General features: G+C 42.7%; 1 protein-coding gene across 2 annotated transcripts in view; it reads left to right on the forward strand.

Annotated features, from left to right (window-relative positions):
- The window catches only part of ppfia3 (PTPRF interacting protein alpha 3), a 60,172-nt gene that overhangs the window by 27,547 nt on the left and 6,838 nt on the right, over window positions 1-25,787 (forward strand). Inside the window, exons 10-29 of one of the 2 annotated variants that reach the window (XM_072693600.1) lie at window positions 1,213-1,306; window positions 3,426-3,560; window positions 4,222-4,305; window positions 6,295-6,426; window positions 6,825-6,887; window positions 7,885-7,964; window positions 8,065-8,248; window positions 8,422-8,615; window positions 9,594-9,834; window positions 9,931-10,064; window positions 10,239-10,390; window positions 11,825-11,918; window positions 12,079-12,160; window positions 13,229-13,429; window positions 14,490-14,552; window positions 18,118-18,144; window positions 19,559-19,734; window positions 20,351-20,448; window positions 24,964-25,139; window positions 25,312-25,380. In XM_072693600.1, coding sequence (XP_072549701.1) covers window positions 1,213-1,306; window positions 3,426-3,560; window positions 4,222-4,305; window positions 6,295-6,426; window positions 6,825-6,887; window positions 7,885-7,964; window positions 8,065-8,248; window positions 8,422-8,615; window positions 9,594-9,834; window positions 9,931-10,064; window positions 10,239-10,390; window positions 11,825-11,918; window positions 12,079-12,160; window positions 13,229-13,429; window positions 14,490-14,552; window positions 18,118-18,144; window positions 19,559-19,734; window positions 20,351-20,448; window positions 24,964-25,139; window positions 25,312-25,380 — 2,479 coding nt within the window. The remainder of the gene's footprint in view (window positions 1-1,212; window positions 1,307-3,425; window positions 3,561-4,221; window positions 4,306-6,294; window positions 6,427-6,824; window positions 6,888-7,884; window positions 7,965-8,064; window positions 8,249-8,421; window positions 8,616-9,593; window positions 9,835-9,930; window positions 10,065-10,238; window positions 10,391-11,824; window positions 11,919-12,078; window positions 12,161-13,228; window positions 13,430-14,489; window positions 14,553-18,117; window positions 18,145-19,558; window positions 19,735-20,350; window positions 20,449-24,963; window positions 25,140-25,311; window positions 25,381-25,787) is intronic. The other variant, XM_072693601.1, reaches the window with a different exon arrangement.

Here is a 25,787-nt window from a genome sequence, read left to right on the forward strand (position 1 = left end):
GCTGGCCACTTTTTCAGAAACACTTACCCTGTGCCTCCACTCACTGGCCACTTTATTAGAAACGCCCACCTTGTGCTTCAACTCACTGGCCACTTTATTAGAAACCCCTACCTTGTGCTTCCGGTCACTGGCCACTTTATTAGAAACACCTACCTTGTGCTTCCACTCACTGGACACTTTATTAGAAACCCCTACCTTGTGCTTCCACTCGCTGGCCACTTTATTAGAAACACCTACCTTGTGCTTCCACTCACTGGCCACTTTATTAGAAACACCTACCTTGTGCTTCCGGTCACTGGCCACTTTATTAGAAACACCTACCTTGTGCTTCCGGTCACTGGCCACTTTATGAGAAACCTCTACCTTGTGATTTCACTCACTGGCGACTTTATTAGAAACACCTATAGACAAAACAAGTTGGTGTGACGGGGTGGTAAGTCAAGCAAATTGAGGAATGCGCAAAAACCATATAAATATTCCACAAAATAATGTTTTTGTGCTGAAGAAATATATTCTATGTACACAGGGACACAAATAATCAGAAATTAATAAAGTTGAATTAAAAAAGTTAAATAAAAAACATAAATAAACATTCATTAGGTTATATTTAATTTGCATTTAAAGCCACGTTGGCCAATACGGACCAATGTGTGAAAATGGTCAGTGTTTAGAAATAACTTACTACTCTTTAATAAATAATATTTTCTCATTTTTTATCTCATTTATCTCATTTATCATGCTAACAAGAACACTTCAATCAGTATCAGCTGCATTACGCTTTGGAAACATTTGCAAACATGTTTTATTTGTTTTTTGGACACAAATGTAGAAAAACTCATGATAATAATGATCATTTTTGACGATCATGAATCTGGTAATTCTGTAAATATTTTTTTTATGTAGCTTCGTCAGCTCTGTCCAATCTAACTGAAAAAGTGTGCCTCAAACACTAAAATAACCTGCAATACAGCCTGACTCAAGTTTTAAAAATATTATAACACTGTTTTAGAGTCTAAAAAAAGTTTTCCATGTTTTGCATCCTTTCTGAAGAATTTTATATCAATTCTAGACATTAAATCTTTGGGTTCAGAGTGTCAGAGAGCTTTGTGTCTCCATCATGTCCCATCAGAGCGGACCAGGCAAAATACTGATGTTCAGACAGGGATGTTTGGGGTATATAATATTTTAAAGGTGTGTGTTATCCTCCTGCAGGTACCTCAGTGCCCAGCGGGAGGCGACGTCTCTCCACGACATCAAAGACAAGCTGGAGAACGAACTGGCCAGTAAAGAGTCTCTCTACAGACAGGTATGAGAGAGAGCTGGGCTTACAGCTGCTGTTAAAGCTCACTGTGTATAGGGGATTCAGGTTATGTAGGCGTGCTTTTAATGTATCTGTCATTTTTATATAACTAAAATATATTAAATTATGTTTGTCTAGTTTAGATATTTATAAAATGTGCAGCTGATCACATTATGATCAATTCACAAAGTGAATAATATTGATTAATGACAATACACAGTATTAGGGTTCAGGTTTATTGGGCCCTGTCTTTGGCCCAAAGTATCCAGATGACCCAGCTAACATGCTCATGTGGGGCTCACCTGGGTGGAACAGGGGCTAGGTGGGTTCCAGGTAGACATGGGCTCTAAATAGGTTCATGTACATGTGTTGTTACTGGGATCCAGTTGGGTTTCCCAGATGGGCCCCATTGTTACAGCCCATCCTAATCACACATGGGTCCCATCTAGGCTCAGTATCAGTGTACAACCCAGATGGGACCCCTCCTGGTCCCAACACTGCACCCATATATAGGGCCAACATGGACTCCATGGCATGTTCTGCTCCTTTAAGGTTCACCTATTGCAGACACCAGTGTCGTTGCAGTGACCAATAGAACGGGACGCACCTGAGCCTAAGGTCACCATCCTCAGTGCCAAGCAAGGGCTAGAAGGCCATAAAGCTGCCCAGCTTTGGGCAGTGGGGGGTTCTGGAGTGATGGAGCTTCATCCAGTACCTTTGGGATGAGTTGGAGGGGCAGAACCGGTCATCTAGCATCATTACCTGACCTCACTGTTGCTCCTGTGGAGCTGAATGCAATCACCTCCTCCTCACAGCAGTGTTACGACATGTAGTGTAAAGCTTGAAGCGGCCGAACATGTGTTCAGCTTTGATGGTTCCCACGCTGTCATTCCAGCGGTCAGAACAGAGACGGACTGAACAAACCAGACAAACCAGAGAGCTCTGATCATGACGGCCCGAAATCCCGGTAGCGGTTTGAGGTCTGCCTGTCTGGGGTCGGAGCCGTCAGATGTGGATTTGTGGAGTTTTGTTTGGGGGTTGAATTGTGTAGAGTCTGGACTTGCATCCCTTTGCCTTTGACACCATGGATTCAACGGGATCCAGACAGAAGATTTATGATGCTGGGATTTTTCCCTCTGCTCAGACTTTGTTGTCAGTCTGGTTTTCTATCAGTGTTTATTTTTAGATATTTTTCTCCACACTGCAGTTTCTCACTGTCAGAACTACAGAACACACAATATAGCCACAGTGGATACTGAATAATTCATAGAGGATACTGAACAATTCCTAGTGGATACTGAATAATTCATAGTGGATACTGAACAATTCCTAGTGGATACTGAATAATTCATAGAGGATACTGAACAATTCCTAGTGGATACTGAATAATTCATAGAGGATACTGAACAATTCCTAGTGGATACTGAATAATTCATATTAGATACTGAATAATTCATATTAGATACTGAATAATTCCTAGTGGATACTGAACAATTCCTAGTGGATACTGAACAATTCCTAGTGGATACTGAATAATTCATGGTAGATACTGAATAATTCATGGTAGTTACTCAATAATTCATAGTGGATACAGAATAATTCATAGTAGTTACTGAATAATTCATAGTGGATCCTGAACAATTCACAGTGGATACTGAATAATTCATAGTGGATACTGAACAATTCCTAGTGGATACTGAATAATTCATAGTGGATACTGAACAATTCCTAGTGGATACTGAATAATTCTTAGAGGATACTGAACAATTCCTAGTGGATACTGAACAATTCCTAGTGGATACTGAACAATTCATAGTGGATACTAAATAATTCATGGTAGATACTAAATAATTCATAGTAGTTACTCAATAGTTCATAGTGGATCCAGAACAATTCATAGTGGATCCTGAACAATTCATAGTGGATCCTGAACAATTCATAGTGGATACTGAACAATTCATAGTTTATTCTACGTAGATGTATGTTCACTGAATCATAATATATATTAAATATTTCATAGTAATTCATACACTGACAATCTCTCTCTCTCTCTTTCTCTCTCTCTCTCTCTCTCTCTCTCTCTCTCTCTCTCTCTCTCTCTCTCTCTCGCTCGCTTTCTCTGCAGAGTGAGGAGAAGAACCGGCAGCTGCAGGAGCGTCTGGATGATGCTAAGCAGAAGCTCCAGCAGACGCTGCAGAGAGCCGAAACACTGCCAGAGATCGAGGCTCAGCTCGCGCAGAGAGTGGCTGCGCTCAACAAGGTACTGACTATACACTGACCACTTAGTCACCATGCACTCTGACCACTCACTGACCACTCACTGACTATACACTCTGACCACTCACTGACCACTCACTGACTATACACTCTGACCATGCACACTAACCATACACTCTGACCAATCACTGACCACTCACTGACTAAACACTCTGACCATGCACACTGACCATAGACACTGACCATGCTCACTGACTATACACTCTGACCACTCATTGACCAATCACTGACCATGCTCACTGACTATACATGCTGACCATTCACTGACTATACATACTGAACACTCACTGACCATGCTCACTGACTATACATACTGCCCCCTTACTGACTATATACTCTGACCACACACTGACCATGTTTACTGACTATACACTCTCATACTGCTCACTGACCATGCTCACTGACCATGCTCACTGACCATGCTCACTGACTATACTCACTGACCACTTACTGACCATACACACTGACGGCTCACTGACTGTGTCCACACACTGTGTGTGTGTGTTGAAAAAGCACAAACAACTGAAGTGAGTCTATTTCAACAAAATAATCTCCAGACTTTCTCCCTGTGTGTCCGCCTGTCTCTCTCTCTCTCCTTCTCTCTCTCTCTGTCTCTCTCTCTTTTCCTCTTCCTCCTGGCGCAGGCTGAGGAGCGCCATGGCAACTTTGAGGAGCGGCTGCGACAGATGGAGGCACAACTGGAGGAGAAAAATCAGGAGTTGCAGAGAGTGAGTCACCTCCCTCCCTCTGCTCCCTCTCCTAAATGCTCCTAAACGAGCAGGTGTCCAAATACTTTTGTCTATTTAGTGCTGACACTAGGTGTCCAGTTGCTCTGACACAGCTCCATAGAAAAGCACTGACCAATAGAACAGGAAGCTCTGTAACACTGTGCATGAGCCTGAGGACACCGTGCCTAATGCTGAGTGTGGGCTAGCGGGGTGTAAAGCCCCCCAGCGCTGTGCCCTGGCTGCTGAGCAGTGAGTGTATTTGGCACTGAATGTTGTTTGGGTTGGGTGTGTGAGCAGAAACAGGATGAGGGTGAGTCTGATTAGCACACAGCAGTGTTGGTGTTCAGGCTCTGCACAGCTCACTGTGGAATTCCCCTAGTAGGGCTTGGTGCTTAGGATATTATGGGGTGTTTGGGGGGGGTGATATATTTGGGAGTGTTTGACAGTATTCGGAAGTATCTGTGGAGTTTGTGGGTTTTTAGGGGAATCTAGAGTGTTTGGGTGTATTTTGTGATGTTGAGGGGTATTTGTTGAGGGTATTTGGGGGAATTTGGGTGTTTGGGTGTATTTTGTGGTGTTGAGGAGTATTTGATATGGGGTATGTGGGGGAATCTGGGGTGTTTGGGTGTATTCCGTGGTGTTGAGGGGTATGTGGGGGAATCTGGGTGTTTGGGTGTATTTCGTGGTGTTGAGGGGTATGTGGGGGAATCTGGGGTGTTTGGGTGTATTTTGTGGTGTTGAGGGGTGTTTGTGGGCATCTTAGATGTTTGGGAGTATTTTGTGGTATTGAAGGGTATTTAGAAATATCTGGGGTATTTTGTGGTGTTAAGGGGTATTTGCAGGCATCGGGGGTACTTGGTGTTGAGGGGTATTTGGGGAAATTTGGGGATATTATTTAATGTTAAGTGGTATGTGCAGGCATCTTGGGTACCTTGCAGTGTTTCGCGGTATGGAATATTTTTAGCTGTGTTTAGGAATATTTGGAGGGATCTGGAGTGTTTGGGTGTATTTTGGGGTCTTAAGGGGTTTTTGGAGGGGTCCTGGGTACCTTGCGGTGTTCAGGGGTATTTTTGGGAATCTGGGGTGTTTGAATGTATTTTGTGGTGTTGAGGGATATTTGCAGGCATCGGGGGTGCAGTGTTTGGGGATATTTTGGGGTATCTTGGGTGTATTGTGCAGTGTTGAGGGGTATTTGGGGGAATGTAAGGGGGTGTTTTGGGGATATTCTGTGCTTTTACAGGGTATTTGGAGGCATCCTGAGTATCTTTCGGTGTTTGGGGGAGTCTGGGGTGTTTGGGAGTATTATGTGGTGTTATGGAGTTTAGGAATATTTGGAGGGATCTGGAGTGTTTGGGTGTATTTTGGGGTCTTAAAGGGTTTTTGGAGGGGTCCTGGGTACCTTGCGGTGTTTAGGGGTATTTTGGGGAATCTGGGGTGTTTGGGTATATTTTGGGGTGTTGAGGGGTATTTGGAGGTATCTAGGGTTCTTCACTGTACTTACAATTGGTCCTAATCTGGGTTGTTGGGAGTATTTTGTGGTGTTAAGGATCAAAGATATTTGATCTGTGAACGTCCATCAACGGCATCGATTAAAAGACGTTGCAGTAAATTATAACCAATTATAATAATGTTCAGTAAAGTGTAGCCAGAACAAATACTTATTATTTACATAAAATGTACATAAAAAAAGACCAGTATACACAACTGTGTAGAACAGAGGTGGTCAACAGGGGCCATAGTCCAGCAGTGCTTGGCCCTCCAGCACTCTAATTGCCCACCCCTGATGTTGAACCTTCCTCCAGTTAAATGTGTGTATTACTGTGTTTACTTATCATTAATTATGAATTTATTAATTATCAAAATCTAATTATAAAGTCATGGTTAAATTTCATGATGCATTAAACATCCCCTAATAATGTCTCTTCCTCTCTCCCTCTCTCTCTCTCTCTCTCTCTCTCTCTCTCTCTCTCTCTCTCTCTCTCTCCTCAGGCGAGACAGAGGGAGAGGATGAATGATGAACACAATAAGCGACTGTCGGACACGGTGGATAAGCTGCTCTCCGAGTCGAACGAGCGCCTGCAGCTCCACCTGAAGGAGCGCATGGCCGCGCTGGAGGAAAAGGTGGGTTCGCTGGCGTTACCTGTGGCTTTGTAACGTAACACTTTCCAAATACGTCACATACATTATAATTAACCAGCTTCACCTCAAACAGCAGCTTCAGACCCATGCTGATGATGCACTGACTCTGCAGTGCTGCCACACGATAGGCTGATAAGATAATCACACGAGTGATAAAGCGCTCTGTGAAAGGATGTTTCCTAGACATGTAGGCTTCCAGTGGACTGGCAGTTGTCCTGATCTAGTAGGTGGTAGTTTGCTGTAAGTGTGTGTGTGTGTGTGTATGTCAGGTCCAGGTGCAGATGTTTGCCCCCCTGTCCCTCCAGCTACCGCTCAGATAGACTGCTGTAGTGTAATCACTGGTTCTCTTGCTGATATTGGAGAAATTGTGTGTCCTGTAGAACGCTCTGTCTGAGGAACTGGCAAATATGAAGAAGATCCAGGACGATCTGCTGGCAAACAAGGTGCGTTCTCCTCTAAACACAACTGCAGGATTAATCCGTACACAGCGCTTTCTTCTCATCCGGTTTTACATGCAGTGAGGAAAGTTCTCTCACACCTTCTTTCATTTGCTTCCCTTTTATTTCTTTTAATTTAATTTCTATTTATTTCCCTTCCCTTCCCTTCCTTTTCCTTCCCCTCCCTTCCTTTTCCTTCACTTCCCTTCCCTTCCCTTCCTCTCCATTCCCTTCCCCTCGCTTCCCTTCCCTTCCCTTCCCCTCCCTTCCCTTCCCCTCCCTTCCCTTCCCTTCCCTTCCCTTCCCCTCCCTTCCTTTTCCTTCCATTCCCTTCCCTTCTCTTCCCTTCCCTTCCCCTCCCTTCCTTTTCCTTCACTTCCCTTCCTCTCCCTTCCCTTCTTCTCCCTTCTCCTCCCTTCCCTTCCCTTCCCTTCCCCTCCCTTCCTTTTCCTTCCATTCCCTTCCCTTCTCTTCCCTTCCCTTCCCTTCCCCTCCCTTCCTTTTGCTTCACTTCCCTTCCTCTCCCTTCCCTTCTCCTCCCTTCCCTTCCCTTCCCTTCCCTTCCCTTCCCTTCCCTTCCCCTCGCTTCCCTTCCCTTCCCCTCCCTTCCCTTCCCCTCCCTTCCTTTTCCTTCACTTCCCTTCCTCTCCCTTCCCTTCTCCTCCCTTCCCTTCCCTTCCCTTCCCCTCCCTTCCTTTTCCTTCCATTCCCTTCCCTTCTCTTCCCTTCCCTTCCCTTCCCCTCCCTTCCTTTTCCTTCACTTCCCTTCCTCTCCCTTCCCTTCTCCTCCCTTCTCCTCTCTTCCCTTCCCTTCCCTTCCCCTCCCTTCCTTTTCCTTCACTTCCCTTCCCTTCTCCTCCCTTCCCTTCCCTTCCCTTCCTCTCCCTTCCCTTCCCTTCCCTTCCCTTCCCTTTCATTCTCTTCTGTTCCTTTCCATTTTCTTTCTATTCCTCTTCTCTTCTTCTCTTATTCCTTCTCATGTCCTCTCCTCTTCTCTCCTCAGGACCAGCTCATTGCAGAGTTGGAGCGGCTGCAGTTAGAGCTGGATCAGCTCAGGGGCAGGCCAGGTTCCTCCTACTCTCGGTAAGCCCCTCCCTCTTACCAGCTGAAGTGTGTAACAGTACATTTAGGAGCTCGCGGTACAATTTTGTGTTCTTCTCGTCCTCCTGCACAATCTTTGCAGGTCCCTCCCGGGCAGTGCTCTGGAGCTGAGGTATTCTCAGGGTGGCGGATCCTTACCTGCAGGCTCCACCTCCCACCTGGACCACTACGGCAGCACAGGCTCAGGGGGTGTGGTCAGACGGACGCACCGTGGGCGCTGGGGTGGGGCCAGGGAGGACGCCAGCAAGGTGAGGAGCTTTAATACGGTAAGTTGTTGCAAACCAACCAAGCAGAACCGCATTAACATACATGAAAACACAAAAGAGTGACACGAAAAGACGTCACCAAACTTTTGACTGGCAGTGTATTGTACTCTGCTGCTGTAAATGGAACTGTAATGTGAAAGCTCTACACCCTCCACCCCCACTTTGTTCTGCAGTATGGAGAGTGGGACAGCGGCGCTCTGCTGGGCCCAGGCTTCGAGGGCGGAGTAGAGGGCGGATGCTCGGACGAGGAGGAGGACCGTGAGACGCTCTTCGGCTCGGAGCTCCTGTCCCCCAGCGGACAGACGGACGTCCAGACACTGGCTATCATGCTTCAGGAACAGCTGGAGGCCATCAACAAGGAAATCAAGTGAGGAGAGGGGTCAGAGCGAGAGGGCGGAGGGACTTTACAGGATGTGAAAGAGTGGGACGGATTAAATAAGGCCTTTATGGTAAAACGCTGCCGGAGAAGAAAGAGCTACAGTGATTCTCTACACCACTCTGAGGTGGAGGGGGGTGGGGGTGTCTTTCAATTTTCTGTCTTTCACTACTTCACTGTGTTTATAAGATCTAGCATCCAGTATTTTTGTCATTAGGAGCTCTTTTTAGCTGTTAACAATTAACAAGCTAGTAAGACAAAAGTATTGGGACACCTGCTCATTCATTGTTTCTTCTGAATTCAAGGATATTAAAAAGAGTTTTTCCTGCTTTTATTGGAGTAACTGTCTCTACTGTCCAGGGAGGAAGGCTTTCTGCTTTCTGACTTAAAAGCATTGATCACCACCCCTTTGATCATCTCATCCCTAACTCCCCAGTTCGTCATCAAAAGTAATGGATGGAGCACCACCATCATTCCAGAGAACACAGTTCCATTAGGAATGGTGCCAGTAGGATCAGAGAGTCCTATTGTATTGGCAGTACTTCTGTACAGAGGCTATATAAGCTGTGTGTGTGCGTTTGCACATCTGTGTCAGCAATTAGTGCAACGTAACAAAGCTGAAAATGTGCTCATTAGAAAAGAGTGTCCACAAACATTTGGCCATACAGTGTATCTGGTGAATTTTGCTGGGTCGGGCTGGGTTTTGTTTTTCTAGTCCTAGTTAAAACCCTGTCATGCAGAAACTGAGTCTACATGGTCCTGATAAAGGGTTTATTACACTTAGGATTAGGACCAGGGTCAGTTTGGGCAAACCGCACAATAACATGAGGCAAAAGGGTGGTCCCTAAATGCCCAGAGCCAGAAAACAGTAAAAACATGAGCTACGAGTGAAAACTAATGAAACACAGGGAGAGAAAGGAGTGATAAACACTGCAGGGTCCCTAAACTCTCTGTCTGTCTGTCTGTCAGGTTGATTCAGGAGGAGAAGGAAAACACAGAGCTGAGGGCTGAGGAGATTGAGAGTCGGGTCAGTAGTGTGGCTCTGGATGGGCCCCCGGTACCCCCGTCCTCTCTGGGCCGGGACGCCAGCGGCAGAACCTTCATCCCACCATCCCTCACTTCCTCCACACTCGCCTCCCCCTCTCCACCCAGCTCGGGACACTCCACCCCACGCCTGCCCCACTCCCCTGCACGTGAAACTGACCGGCAGGTAGTGTATCTTTGTGTGTGTGTGTGTGTGTGTTTGTGTGTGAGTCTGTAAATCCATGTTGTTGTTCCACGTGTTTGATCATATTTTACTCTGTAGAACAACAAGGACGATGATAGGTCACTGGCCTTGCTGGACTCCACACCACCCCCCACCCCTCGTGCACTGCGATTGGACAGAATGAGCCACACCCACCCTGGTGCTATGCTGGACGATAGCCGCGATTTCCGCAGGTGCGTGATCTGATTACTTTTGGTCCCTTTGACTTTTTAACTAGATCAGTGTAGAGTCTGACTAGTTTGACTAAGCTAACGCTAGCTGGCTGGCTAACAGCTAATTACACAGCAGCGCACAACTCTCAAAACATCTAAATAACAGTGTAACACACACTCTCTCTCTCCCTCCAGCCTCTCAGCCGATGGCAGCAGCTCCAACAGCAGTCAGGATTCTCTCCACAAGGCCAGCAAAAAGAAAAGCATCAAGTCTTCCATCGGCCGTCTTTTCGGCAAGAAGGAGAAGGGGAGGATGGGACAGCCGGGCCGGGAGTCCACCTCGCTGGGTGAGTCGAGACAGAGCTATTGAAGTTCACAACAGTTGCTGACACTGGTGTTAAACTGCATGCCGGCAACTTGCTCTGGGCTGGTGACACTCCTACCAGTACCTTTGGGATGAGCTGAAGTGCCATTTACAATCCAAGTGTGCTTGCTAACGCTCCTGTGGCTGTGTGCAGTCAGATTTTCATAGCTGTGTTCTAGCATCTAGTGTACAGCCTTCCCAGAAGTGTATCTATCCACAGCATAGCCATCCATACCCACCCATACCCATACCCATCAATACCCACCCATACCCATACCCATCAATACCCACCCATACTCATATTATATCATATTCTTCCTTAACTATTCATACCATCTATGCACATTCATGAGCATCCATACCCATTCATACTCATACCCATTAAAACCCATCAATACCCACCCATACTCTTCCAGACATCCATACCCATCCTTACCTATTCATACCATCTATACCCAACCATAGTCATCTAGACATCCATGCCTATCCTTACCCATTTATCTATACCCATCTATGTCTATCTATAGACTATAGACATTCATACCCATCATTACCCGTTTATACCATTTATGTCCATCTATGTCCATTCATGGACATCCATACCCATCAATGCCCACCCATACGCATGCAATGCCATACCCTACCTTACCCATTCATACCATCCATACCCATCCATATCCACCCATACCCACCCATACCCACCCATACCCATAGATTTCCACCCATACTCATATTATATCATATCCTTCCTTACCCATTCATACCATCTATGCACATTCATGGGCATCCATACCCATTCAAACCCATCAATACCCACCCATACCCATCCAGACATCCATACCCATTCATATTCAAACCCATTAAAACCCATCAATACCCACCCATACCCATCCAGACATCCATACCCATTCATATTCAAACCCATTAAAACCCATCAGTACCCACCCATACTCATCCAGACATCCATACCTATCCTTACCTATTCATACCATCTATATCCAACCATACTCATCTTGACATTCATACCCATCCTTACCCATTTATCTATACCCATCTATAGACATTCATACCCATCATTACCCGTTTTTACCATTTATACCCATCCATAAACACCCATACCTATTCATACCCATACCCATTCTCATCTATACCCATATATGTCCATACCCATCCATACCCACCCATACCAATACCTATCTATACCCATTTTTACCCATTTTCATCTATACAGATCCTTTACCCATACCCATCTATTCATTACATTTACATTTAAGGCATTTAGCAGACACCTCATGCCAATCCCACCCTACATACCCTTATCCATACCCATCAATACCCATATCGATCCATACCCACCTACACCGATATGCCATCTATATTAGCTCTGTCTTTACTTTGACCTCTGTTTTTCTTTCAGCCTCTACTCCCTCTGATGACCTCGGGCCTGTCGATCCTCTGGGCCTCACCAAGATGGCTGGGCCTGTGGACAAAGACCGACGCAGCAAGAAGAAGTACGGTGGACCCCCAGCCGCACCCCCACCCCCCACCTCTCTTTATTCTGCCTTTAATCAAAACATGCTGATTGTATTTACTAACGTACTTACTCCCTCTCTCTCTCTTTCTCCCTCTCTCTCTCTTTCTCTTTTTCTTTTTCTGTCTCCCCCCGTTCAGGCATGAGCTGTTGGAGGAAGCATGTCGCCAGGGGCTTCCCTTTGCATCCTGGGACGGACCTACAGTGGTGTCCTGGCTGGAGGTATGAATGGAAATAGACATCTCCATGACTACAACACAGATAAAGCTATTTTATTTACCATACAAATCCACCAGTGAAGCTATACATGTGATATTCTGATGATGGTGAAACAGTGGAGAATCTGAGGGGGGGGGTCTAATTTACCACACAGTGCCCTGCATGTATCCCTCCACCATGGATTAAAAAATACATACACCAACATCTTCTCAAAACTCATCATCAGGCAGCGTCTTCATCACTGTGAGGTGGAAGAACTTTCTGTGAGGAGCTTTTAGAGCTTCAGACGTCTTCTGTAGAACAGCTCTGACTGGAGCGTTTTACACCAAACCCACCAAACCCCACTCTGAATGACTTTTCTTTTTTATCTTAACAATATAATTATGCAGTTTTTTTAATTTGGTACAGTCACATCCCTACATAGCCATGCCCGTCCATACTCTTCCAGACATCTATGCCCATCTATAGACATTCATACCAGCTATACCCAACCATACTCATCTAGACATCCATGCCCATCCATACCCATTTATCTATACCCATCTATAGACATTTATACCCATCATTACCCATTTATATAATTTATACCCATCCATAAACACCCATACCTATTCATACCCATACTCATCAATACCTATACTCATCTATACCCATATTTGTCCATACCCACCCATACCCACCCATACCAATACCCATCCATACCAATACCCATCCATACCCATGTATACCAATACCCATCCATACCCATGTATACCCATTTTCATCTATACAGATCCTTTACCCATACCCATCTATTCATTACATTTACATTTAAGGCATTTAGCAGACACTTCACTTCACTTTAGAGCTTCAGACGTCTTCTGTAGAGCAGCTCTGACTGGAGCGCTTTACACCAAACCCACCAAGCCCCACAATATAATTATGCAAATTTGGTACAATCACCCCTTTAATCAGTTAACTCTCAGTGTCATTTCATCAGAACCTTAAAAGAAGTTTATCATTTTCTTTAAATAAAAATGAAAATCTCTTTCTCTCTCTCTCTCTCTCTCTCTCTCTCTCTCTCTCTCTCAGCTGTGGGTGGGCATGCCGGCATGGTATGTGGCAGCATGCCGAGCTAACGTGAAGAGCGGCGCGATCATGGCTAATCTGTCGGACACAGAGATCCAGAGAGAGATCGGCATCAGCAACCCTCTGCACAGGCTCAAACTGAGGCTCGCAATCCAGGAGATGGTGTCGCTGACCAGCCCGTCGGCCCCAGCCAGCACACGCTCCGTACGAATGCATGCAGTCCAGAAAACCACCTGCACAAATAACCTTATAGAACAACATGCATTAGCTTTTAGCCTCTTAGCAATCACTTTTTTTTCATCCTTTTAATGCATGTCCAAATTGACGAGAATTACACGAAATTAAGCCTCGCTGCATCAACATACATGTCGTCTCCCAAAACATTGAGTCTCTAAAATAAAAATTTTACAGGAGGAGGAAAAAAATCTTTGTAACTTTCAATGAGAGTCAATGGTAAAAGATTTTATGTCCAGTTTGGAGCGTTTCTATTGGTCCATTCATCATAAAATCTTAATGATTTACATTATGTCAAAAAGTGAAAATCAACAAAAATTGAGATACAAGGTCACATTTATTTTGATTTTGTTTCCTGTGTTCTACCTAGATGACTTTATGGATTTATACACCAAGAACAGTCATATTTCATTTTTATATGACTATTTTCCAGCATCGCCCTGGAATTAAACAATCTACTTGTATTTCTGTACCTTTAAGACTCATATATATGTAAATGAGCTGTGTTCTGATTGGCCACCATATATTCAGCCTCATTAAAAAGCAGCCCAAGCAGACAAACTCAAGAATAGGATATATTTGATTATTGTAACTGATACCAGACAAGCTGTTTTTGCAGCTTAATTTCCATATCAGATTTTTTATAGACTGGGTAGTGAATGGTTCGTTCTGAACCACCGATATTGTTGACATTAACACCTTTAATGACACATTCCACATAACAATTTATTAAGAAATTATTATTTTATTAATGATACTGGCTCTTTACTTGTGTTTCTTTCTTGTCCTGAAGTATGATGTTATACTATAAATACAACTACCAGTTAGATGAAGTGGGGTAAACTGGGAATAGCATAGCACAGATATTCCAGCAGTCACACCCCGCCGAGTTGGCCTGTGGTGTTGAGGGTGTTTCTGGGAGTTTAAAGCACAGTGAGATTCTCTGATTCTGGGAGACAGATCAGCTTTCTAATGAAATGGACACAAGCTCGAACTCATGCTGTTCTCCTTTCTCTTTCCCTGACCGCAGTCAACCAGTAACGTGTGGATGACCCATGCTGAAATGGAGTCCCTGACCGCTGCCACCAAACCAGTTAGTAATCTTCATTTTACTGAGATTATACATTTAAACCAGTGTATTTATACTGGTGTAATTATACTGGTGTATTTACACTGATGCATTTATACTGGTGTAATTATACTGGTGTAATTATACTGGTGTATTTACACTGATGCATTTATACTGGTGTATTTATACTGATGCATTAATACTAGTGTATTTATACTGGTGTAATTATACTGGTGTATTTACACTGATGCATTTAAACCAGTGTATTTATACTGGTGTATTTACACTGATGCATTTAAACCAGTGTATTTATACTGGTGTATTTATACTGGTGTATTTCCACTGATGCATTTATACTGGTGTATTTATACTGGTGTATGTACACTGATGCATTTAAACCAGTGTATTTATACTGGTGTAATTATCCTGGTGTATTTACACTGATGCATTTATACTGGTGTAATTATACTGGTGTATTTACACTAATGCATTTAAACCAGTGTATTTATACTGGTGTATTTATACTGATGCATTTAAACCAGTGTATTCATACTGGTGTATTCATACTGGTGTATTTATACTGATGCATTTATACTGGTGTATTTACACTGATGCATTTATACTGGTGTATTTATACTGGTTTATTTATACAGATGCACTTAAACCAGTGTATTTATACTGGGGTAATTATACTGGTGTAATTATACTGGTATATTTACACTGATGCATTTATACTGGTGTATTTATACTGGTGTATTTACACTGATGCATTTATACTGGTGTATTCATACTGGTGTATTTACACTGATGCATTTATACTGATGTATTCATACTGGTGTATTTACACTGATGCATGTAAACTGGTGTATTTATACTGGTGTATTTACACTGATGCATTTAAACCAGTGTATTTATACTGGTGTATTTACACTGATGCATTTATACTGGTGTATTTATACTGGTGTATTTACACTGATGCATTTAAACCAGTGTATTTACACTGGTGTATTTACACTGGTGTATTTACACTGATGCATTTATACTGGTGTATTCATACTGGTGTATTTACACTGATGCATTAATACTGGTGTATTTATACTGATGCATTAATACTAGTGTATTTATACTGGTGTAATTATACTGGTGTATTTACACTGATGCATTTAAACCAGTGTATTTATACTGGTGTATTTACACTGATGCATTTAAACCAGTGTATTTATACTGGTGTATTTATACTGGTGTATTTCCACTGATGCATTTATACTGGTGTATTTATACTGGTCTATGTACACTGATGCATTTATACTGGTGTATTTATACTGGTCTATGTACACTGATGCATTTATGCTGGTGTATTTATACTGGTGTATTTACACTGATGCATTCATACTGGTGTATTCATACTGGTGTATTTACACTGATGCATTTAAACCAGTGTATTTATACTGGTGTATTTACACTGATGCATTTATACTGATGTATTCATACTGGTGTATTTACACTGATGCATTTATATTGATGTATTTATACTGGTGTATTTGCACTGATGCATTGAAACCAGTGTATTTATACTGGTGTATGTACACTGATGCATTTATACTGGTGTATGTATACTGATGCATTTATACTGGTGTATTTACACTGATGCATTTAAACCAGTGTATTTATACTGGTGTAATTATACTGGTGTATTTACACTGATGCATTTATACTGGTGTATTCATACTGGTGTATTTACACTGATGCATTAATACTGGTGTATTTATACTGGTCTATGTACACTGATGCATTTATACTGGTGCATTCATACTGGTGTATTTACACTGATGCATTTATACTGATGTATTCATACTGGTGTATTTACACTGATGCATTTATGCTGGTGTATTTATACTGGTGTATTTACACTGATGCATTCATACTGGTGTATTCATACTGGTGTATTTACACTGATGCATTTAAACCAGTGTATTTATACTGGTGTATTTACACTGATGCATTTATACTGGTGTATTTATACTGGTGTATGTACACTGATGCATTTAAACCAGTGTATTTATACTGGTGTATTTACACTGATGCATTTATACTGGTGTATTTATACTGGTGTATGTACACTGATGCATTTATACTGGTGTATTCATACTGGTGTATTTGCACTGATGCATTTAAACCAGTGTGTTTATACTGGTGTATTTACACTGATGCGTTTATACTGGTGTATTTATACTGGTGTATGTACACTGATGCATTTAAACCAGTGTATTTATACTGGTGTATGTACACTGATGCATTTATACTGGTGTATTTACACTGATGCATTTAAACCAGTGTATTTATACTGGTGTATTTACACTGATGCATTTAAACCAGTGTATTTATACTGGTGTATTTACACTGATGCATTTATACTGGTGTATTTATACTGGTGTATGTACACTGATGCATTTATACTTGTGTATTCATACTGGTGTATTTGCACTGATGCATTTAAACCAGTGTATTTATACTGGTGTATTTATACTGGTGTATTTATACTGGTGTATATTTACTGGTGTATTTATACTGGTGTATTTACACTGATGCATGTAAACTGGTGTATTCCTACTGGTGTATTTACACTGATGCATTTAAACCAGTGTATTTATACTGGTGTATTTACACTGATGCATTTATACTGGTGTATTCATACTGGTGTATTTACACTGATGCATTTATACTGATGTATTCATACTGGTGTATTTACACTGATGCATTTATATTGATGTATTTATACTGGTGTATTTGCACTGATGCATTGAAACCAGTGTATTTATACTGGTGTATGTACACTGATGCATTTATACTGGTGTATGTACACTGATGCATGTAAACTGATGTATTTATACTGGTGTATTTATACTGGTGTTAACCAGTATAAATACACCAGTAAAATATATTGGTGTATTTATACTGGTGTATTTACACTGATGCATGTAAACTGGTGTAATTATACTGGTGTAATTATACTGGTGTACTGTATTTACACTGTTCCTTGTCTTGGAATAAATGGACATTCTTATGTTATGGATTGGACAATACAATGTATGTATAAAGACATATTTTGAATGTTCAGGAAAAAGGACATACGAATGTATTGTGCTGCTCAGTATCACAAATACTGACATGTATTTACACACAGTACACATTTATTTTTTAAAAAGACTGTTCTCCCCCTACTGGCTGCCCTAAGTAAAGGTCGGGGGGTGGGGGGATGGGGGGATGGGGGGATTGAGGTGTTTGTACATGAGTTGATGGATGTCTCTCTCTCTCTCTCCCTCTGTGTGTCCTGACTAGGCTTTAGTGTTAAGCATCTTCTGCTTTCCCTCAGATTTCTGTTTTAGTGTACACTGCTTCCGCCTAATGACCCGGTCACTAACAAACTGTTCCTCCCTTTGTCCCTCTCTTCCTGTCCTCTCTCGCCGTCCCTCCTTCTTCTTCTTCCCTTTCATCGATATGTCTTTCCTGCTGCTCCTCTGCTTTCCTCCTCTCCCCTCCACTCCCTGCGTTGCTCTTCTTAACCCCGCGCCTCTCCTCCGCCCTCCAGGAGCTGAAAGAGTTCAGCTGGGATCAGGTACAGGACCCTCCCGCTTCACCGGCATGCACTGAACACACTTTCATACGCCACGTTCATGTCACACACGGACACAATGTGTGAGGGACGTCTTCTAGAGAATGTAAATCGCCGCTGTCGCTCAAAAACCTGGTATCTCCAGAGCAGCAGCTTTACAGAAGGAGGAAAACACCTTCTCAACTTTTAATGGAAGTCGATGGAAATTTTTTTGGAGCATTTCTATTGGTCGATTCATCAGATTTATTTTATGTAAAAATCTAAACATGACGTAAAAATGGAGATACGTGACGGCGAGTAGATAGACTATAGAGGTTTTTAGGACCACACATGAAATAAGTGATGGGGCAGTTGTAATGTCCTAGTTTTAACATCTTAATCTATTCATTTGGGTATTTATTTTATTTTCAGATCAGATTTGACATATGTTCCATTAATACATAGTTTTAGGTTATAACTATAGTTAAGTGTTAACAAAATAAATATAATAGAAGATTAATACAATAAAAAGTGTTTGCACTCCTTTAAAGGTCAATGTTTAATCATCATAATAGTAAGTTAAATAAAATGTAATAACAATGATAATAAGAAGAAGACAGATTGGAAAAAATTTTGAAATATACTGTAAAATCATGATATTTTTTGAGATTATTATATCATAAAAATAATACTGCTGCCACCATATTTGCACTGATGATTATCAAACTGACAGTCATCTGATCTGTTCATTTTCTAATATAAAGAGCTAACGCAGGAGCTTTAGTGCAGTAAGTACAACAGAGTTACTATAAGTATAATAAAAGTTACTTATATATATTTATATAATAGCTTAATAAACAAAAAAATTAATATATATATATAAATAAGTTACTATTATTTATATATATATATATATATATATATATATATATATATATATATATATATATATACATACATAATAGCTTAATAAATATAAAAGCTTCATACATATGTATATATAAATTATAAATTACTATTATATATTATATATATATAAATAATAGCTTAATATAAAAACTTAATATATACATATATTTAAAATAAGCTACTATAATAATATACGTATAAGTTACTATAATAAAAAGTTTTAAACTGACGAGAAACTGAACTAACCCAGTACTCAGTAGTCCAGTACTCAGTACTTTGATCATTGATAATTGATGGTCAATCAATAATTAGCAATTCATATATTTTAATAATTAATGAATGTGGTGTGTTACTGGCTCAGATCCATCAGAGTCCCAAAAGCCTGTGAAAATATAACTTTAGCTCTTGTTGGTGTAGGGAAGTCTTCATAAAGACACTTTTCTTCTCAGTCAGATCAAAGCTGGACGGGTTACCGTGTCAACAGCCTTTAATGTAACCACTCCATGCCATGCTCTCCTGTCTGCTGTAGATCCTTGCCTATGGTGATATGAACCATGAGTGGGTGGGCAATGACTGGCTGCCCAGTCTGGGCCTTCCCCAGTACAGGAGCTACTTCATGGAGTCTCTGGTGGACGCCCGCATGCTGGATCACCTGACCAAGAAGGAGCTACGTGGGCAGCTGAAAATGGTGGACAGCTTCCACAGGTATGAGTAATGCTCTTTACACGCTGACCTTATCTCTGCCGTCAGCGCGGCTTCTGTTGTTTCCACTGTTTCCTGCACGGTGAGATCAGACAGCTCGGTTCTGTTCCGATGTTTTTTTGATGATCTCTGACTGTCTGACAAAGCTACCTGCATAGCAATCTCTACCCATTCTGGAGAATCTTTAGCATGCTAAATTTGAGTGAGCTAGAAAAGCCACGTCTATGGACAGAGGTATTTGGACACCTGCTCCAAATACTAACATAACATTAAATGAGCAGGTGTCCCAATACATTAGTCCAAATAGTGTGTCAATAACTCACCATTGGTAAAAAAGACCCCCCACCCCCAAGAGCATTGGGCTTTGGAGCAGTAGAACATCCTGACCTCCCGATCACTGTTCGTCACTGAATGCAATCAAATCCTCACAGCAGTGCTCCACTCAAAATCTAGTAGAAAATCTTCTCTGGACAGTAGAGACAGTTACTCCAACAAAAGCAGGATCGACTCTTTTTAATCCCCTTGATTTCAGAAGAAACAATGAATGAACAGGTGTCCCAATACTTTTGTCCCATTCGCTTATGTCTGTCCTTGACCCTTGTGACCTTCTGTCCCGCAGGGTGAGCCTACATTATGGGATTATGTGTCTGAAGAGGCTGAACTACGACCGGAAGGAGCTGGAAAGGAGGAGAGACGAGAGCCAGCACCAGAACAAAGGTGTCGTACCGTCCGTCAGGTCCGGCTCTAAAGCTGGCGCTCTTCTCCTTTTCCTCACATGAAATAATGCAGGGTGTTGACACGGTAAAGCTGGCTTAGGCTCAGGGCTGAAATTGCACGTTCCCCTCTTGAGACCCTGTGTCCTCATATGGGGACTAGGGTAGAGGTAAAGGTGCACATATTTGTCACTGTACAGCAAAATGTGTCCTCTGCATTTAACCCATCTGTGGTAGTGAACACACACACACACTAGTGAACTAGGGGCAGTGAGTACACACACACCCAGAGCGGTGGGCAGCCAACTCCAGCACCCGGGGAGCAGAGAGGGTAAAGGGCCTTGCTCAAGGGCCCAACAGTGGCAGCTTGCCGAGCCCGGGAATCGAACCCACAACCCTGTTATCAACAGCCCGGCGCTCTAACCGCTGAACTGACGGGTGCTGAGGGCTGAGGGCTGCAACTATCGAATATTTTTGGAATTGAGTATTCTGGCGATTTTTTTTGCCGATTAATCGGATAAATCATACTTGTGTGTTTTTAGACAACTATGATCAATATTACCTTTTATAAGTAATATTACGTTCAAACTCAACACTTTTACTAGATAAGAGCGATAAACCTTTGGCTTATTGGCTTTAGAACTAAAACCCATTAATCAACCTTTTATGATGTACATAATAACTATGAAATACAACTTTACAAACATATTTATCCTTAATTTATCTTAATTAAAAAAGAAAAAAGGTAACAGCCAATATGAGAATAAAGATTAAATAACAAAAAGTATGAAGCTACTTTATCATCTCCAAAAGTAAATATGATGTATGCTAATGAAAAGTCATAAATGAATTGCATTTATTATTATCACCTTATGTAAGGGAAAGGAGTGTTCTGAGATGTAACCTATATCAGTGTGTGTGTGCAGGAAGGAGGGATGAGGAGGGATAAATGCCCTGAGTGAGACGACCTTGGTGCTTTTGCTGTTGTGCTATCATGTGTATCATGTCTACTCACTATGTCTACACACAAAGCAGTACACATACTGCACGTTCTATCAAGCGCTAGTGTTAGTGATCACGCTCTGTAGAGGCTCCGATGGGAGAAGTGCAGTTCACCTGAGGAGGATTTCGGTTCAGGTGCTGCAGCACTGCCGAAGTACTGTTGTATTAGGCCAGGGTCGGAGAATTCGACCCTTCCTCTCTAGAGAGTCGCCCAGGTGCTCGTTCAGTCTCTCGTCACTTCCAGACTTCATCACTGCAGCTCTCTTCTGGCTGGTCTCCCTCTGTTCACCATCAGACCCCTGCAAATTATCCAGAACACAGCAGCACGGGTCGGGTCGACTTCAGCGTTCCTAAATTCAGCCATGTTACTCCACTGCTGCGTTCTCTCTTCACTGGCTTCCTGTAGCTGCTGCCCTCATCAGATTCAGACCCCTGACTCTGGTCTACAAAGCCAAGACTGGACCAGCCAGCCCCTCCGTACTTGATGGCGATGGTCAAAAGCTGATCCGCACCGAGAGCCCTTCCAGCTTCAAGTACGGCTCGGCTCGACCCGTCATCCTTTAAGATCCACGGAAGACGAGCGTCCAGACTTTTTACTGTCCTGCACCGAAGTGGTGGAACGAGCTTCCCCTGGGTGTCCAAACAGCAGAGTCCAGCACTCACTGTCTTCAAACCCAGACTGAAGACCCTCCTCTTCTGAGAGGACTTGGACGAATAGCAGAGTACTATGGTCACCTCAGTGTCTTGTGTTCAGTAGAGTCTAAAGCTTAGAGGAATCTTTGAACTACTAGTCTATTCTGACTAGCTGAGGTTCTTCTTGGGTCAATAGTGAAGCTCTTTTGTAAGTCGCTCTGAATAAGAGCGTCTGCTAAATGCCTTAAATGTAAATGTAAATGTAAATGTAGGCCATGTCTGTTTCACAGTGCCCCATATACACTGCACTACACTGTCCGCCTACGCAGCGTAAAATAGTCCCACACTCGCACACGCTGGCCTTTTCATTTTCAAAATACATCTCGCCGCCTTAAATCTGGGAAATGAGCGTCAGTTATAACAGCCAGTGTAAAACAATGAGACAAAGCGGGAGTGATGCCGAGTGATAGCCGAGACTTTTGATTGTTTCGTATTTGCATTATCGTTCAGCCCTAATGGGGACATTACATTTCTGCTTCTCTGCAAACTTCTTTTTTTTAAACTTTGATCTTTTGGCCTTTTGTTTTTTGCAAAATTGACTTCCTGTACAGACTAAGTCTGTTTTTTTATTTGTTAGGTGCTACTAATAATCCCAAATAGGAGAAATTAAAAATGCACACCAAGCAAAAGTCCGGCTCTCCGGAGATTAAGAGTCTCTGGACTCGGGTTTTGCTTTTGAAGCAGTCAGATGATTTATGTGGGTGGCTTGTGGAAGCTGATTCAGGAACCCGAACTGGCCGCCTGCGACGGGTGATTGACTCCGGAAATGTATGCCGACTTGAGTTACGCCCAGACTTTAAAGCTTTCTCATATTTACTATTGTCTGCGAAAGCTGATATGGAGCCCGTAGACCGAGTCACGACATCACTCAGGAAACTCCACAGAGGAACCACTTGAGAAGCACAATTTAAAACATCTGATTTCTGCTCGGAGGCGGATGCAGAGTGGGGAGAGTGGGAGCGGAAGGGAGGTTACCCAGAATTCACTTATTCATAATAATGAAGTCTGTGCTAGCGGTGCTGCTTTCAGACCCAGGCCACAGACAGGCTACCTGGTGGCAATCAAATCCTCACAGCAAAAAAAGCCTTCTTTTCTGGACAGTAGAGACATTTACTCCCAGAGAAGCAGGATCAGCTCTTTTTCATAGCCTTGATTTCAGAAGAAACAGTGGGCGAGCAGGTGTCCCAATACTTTTGTCCGAGGGTCAAGTTAGTGGAAAGAGGGCATATCTGCTTCACTCTCAGCTCCTCAGCTGTGTAGGAGCTATATTCTGTGTGTGTTTGGAGACCTCCTGCATACCTGCAGAGGGTGGGTGGGTGGTGTGCTCTGTGTTTGTGGAGGTGGGTGGTGTGTAGGCTCTGTGAGAAGGCTGAAAGTGTTATCATGTAATCATGCTTCTCTATTTAAACCCCTGTAAAAACTCACTCACACACACACACACACACTTCCCAGAATGCTGTCTTTTACTTTGCTTTTGTCATTTTGGCATCAAGACAGGTCTAGTCAGGAGGTGATTCCCACCTTAATGCCAAAAGGCCTCAGATCCAGAAGCAGACCTACAGCCTATAAGCTACAACACATGTTCCTATGTGAGCCCAGAGTATCTGCAGAACCTCAGGACCTGACACCATACACTGACACTCGCTCAGATAAGGGTACTGATCGCCAGCAGTGCTGAGAGCGAGCCTCTGCAGAGCTGTCAGGTGGTGTTTGGGTTCTCGCTACTCTGACAAGAAAAGCTTAAACCACCTGCTGAGTCTAAAACCCTGAGCACAGCTGATCTGGATTAGTTTACATGATCTATCAGTTACTGATAATGGAGCTGAAGAAAGCCAGGATTAGGACCAAGTTACAGTTAGAGAGGGCTTAAGAGTTAGGCTTAGGTTTGGGTTTGAGGTTGGATTTGGTTGAGGTCAGGTTTAGGCTTAGGTTTGGGTTTGAGGTTAGATTTGGTAGAGGTCAGGTTTAGGCTAAGGTTTGGGGTTGAGGTTGGATTTTGTTGAGGTCAGGTTTAGGTTTGGGGTTAAGGTTAGATTTGGTTGAGGTCAGGTTTAGGTTTGGGGTTAAGGTTAGATTTGGTTGAGGTCAGGTTTAGGTTTGGGGTTGAGGTCAGGTTTAGGTTTGGGTTTGAGGTTAGATTTGGTTGAGGTCAGGTTTGGGGTTGAGGTCAGGTTTAGGTTTGGGGTTGAGGTTAGATTTGGTTGAGGTCAGGTTTAGGTTTGGGGTTGAGGTTGGATTTGGTTGAGGTCAGGTTTAGGTTTGGGGTTGAGGTTAGATTTGGTTGAGGTCAGGTTTAGGGTTAGGTTTTGGGTTGAGATTAAGTTTACATTTAGGTTTACATTTATATGTTAGATCAAAGTGAGGTTTAGGCTTATATTTACATTTAGATTGAGGTTAAGGTTAGGCTTACTGTTTTGTTTTTTTGTTGATGTTACGGATTAGGATTAGGCTTTGGCTTTGGTTATGCTTAGGTTTATGTATTGTGGATTGAGATTACGGTTAGGTTTAAGTTTTGTGGATTGAGAATAAGGATGGGGTTACTTTTTTTGGACTGAGGTTAATGTTAAGTTTTGGATTAAGGTTAAGGTTAGGTTTAGGTTTTTTGGACTGAGGTTAAGCTTAGGTTTATGTTTTGTGGATTGAGGTTAATCTAAGGTTTAGTTTTATTTTGGATTGAGGTTAAGATTAGGTTTAGGTTTTGGATAACATTAAGTTTTCAATGTCAGATCAAGGTCAGGTTTAGGTTTTAGGTTGAGTTTAATGTTAGATTTAACTTTGTGGTTAACTTTAAGGTTTACGTGTAACCTCCACGTCTCCTGTGCAGATGTGATGGTGTGGTCGAACGAGCGGGTGATGTGCTGGGTGCAGAGCATCGGACTGAAGGAGTACGCAGATAATCTGACAGAGAGCGGCGTGCACGGAGCCCTGCTGGCCCTCGACGACACGTTCGACTACACTGACCTGGCCCTCCTCCTGCAAATCCCCAACCAGAACACACAGGTACACACCAGCATGTTCAGAGTTATCAGACAGGTCATCAGTATGTCACACGGCATGACTCACTTATCTAGAACAGTAGACGAGCTGTACTCACTGGTATCTAGAACAGTAAAAGAGATCATCTTTAGAAGCTTAAATATTATACAGTGAAGTATTTGTTCTGCTTTCTCAGGCACGACAAGTCCTGGAGAAGGAGTACAACTCCCTGATCGCCATGGGGACCGAGAGGAGGCCGGATGAGGTGAGTGGATCAGTAGGTGTAACGCGGGGGTCTTCATCCACGTTGGAGAACAGAACCTCACTTCATGGCCAGAACACAGCAGATTTCAACCTCCACATTAAACCTGTCCATGGCAACCCACCACTGCCCTGCCCACTCAGGGGATTGAACCCTGAACCTTCTGATCCCTAGCTTGCTTCTCTAATGTAATCTTAAGATCACAGCTGCCCTCATGGACAAAAAAAAACAGAAAACAGAAGGGTTCTTTACTAAAGAACTCGTTTAAAAAGTACACAGAATTATCTGGATGCTTAAGTCAGACATGAAGGTTCTTCAAATTGGGCTAAAACCTTTTGTAGATGGTTCTATATAGAGACCTCATGGCACAAATAAGGGATTCACTATGAGGGCACCTCATCCATGAATGT

The sequence above is a fragment of the Salminus brasiliensis genome, chromosome 12, assembly GCF_030463535.1.
Source record: "Salminus brasiliensis chromosome 12, fSalBra1.hap2, whole genome shotgun sequence".
NCBI classification, from domain to species: domain Eukaryota; kingdom Metazoa; phylum Chordata; class Actinopteri; order Characiformes; family Bryconidae; genus Salminus; species Salminus brasiliensis.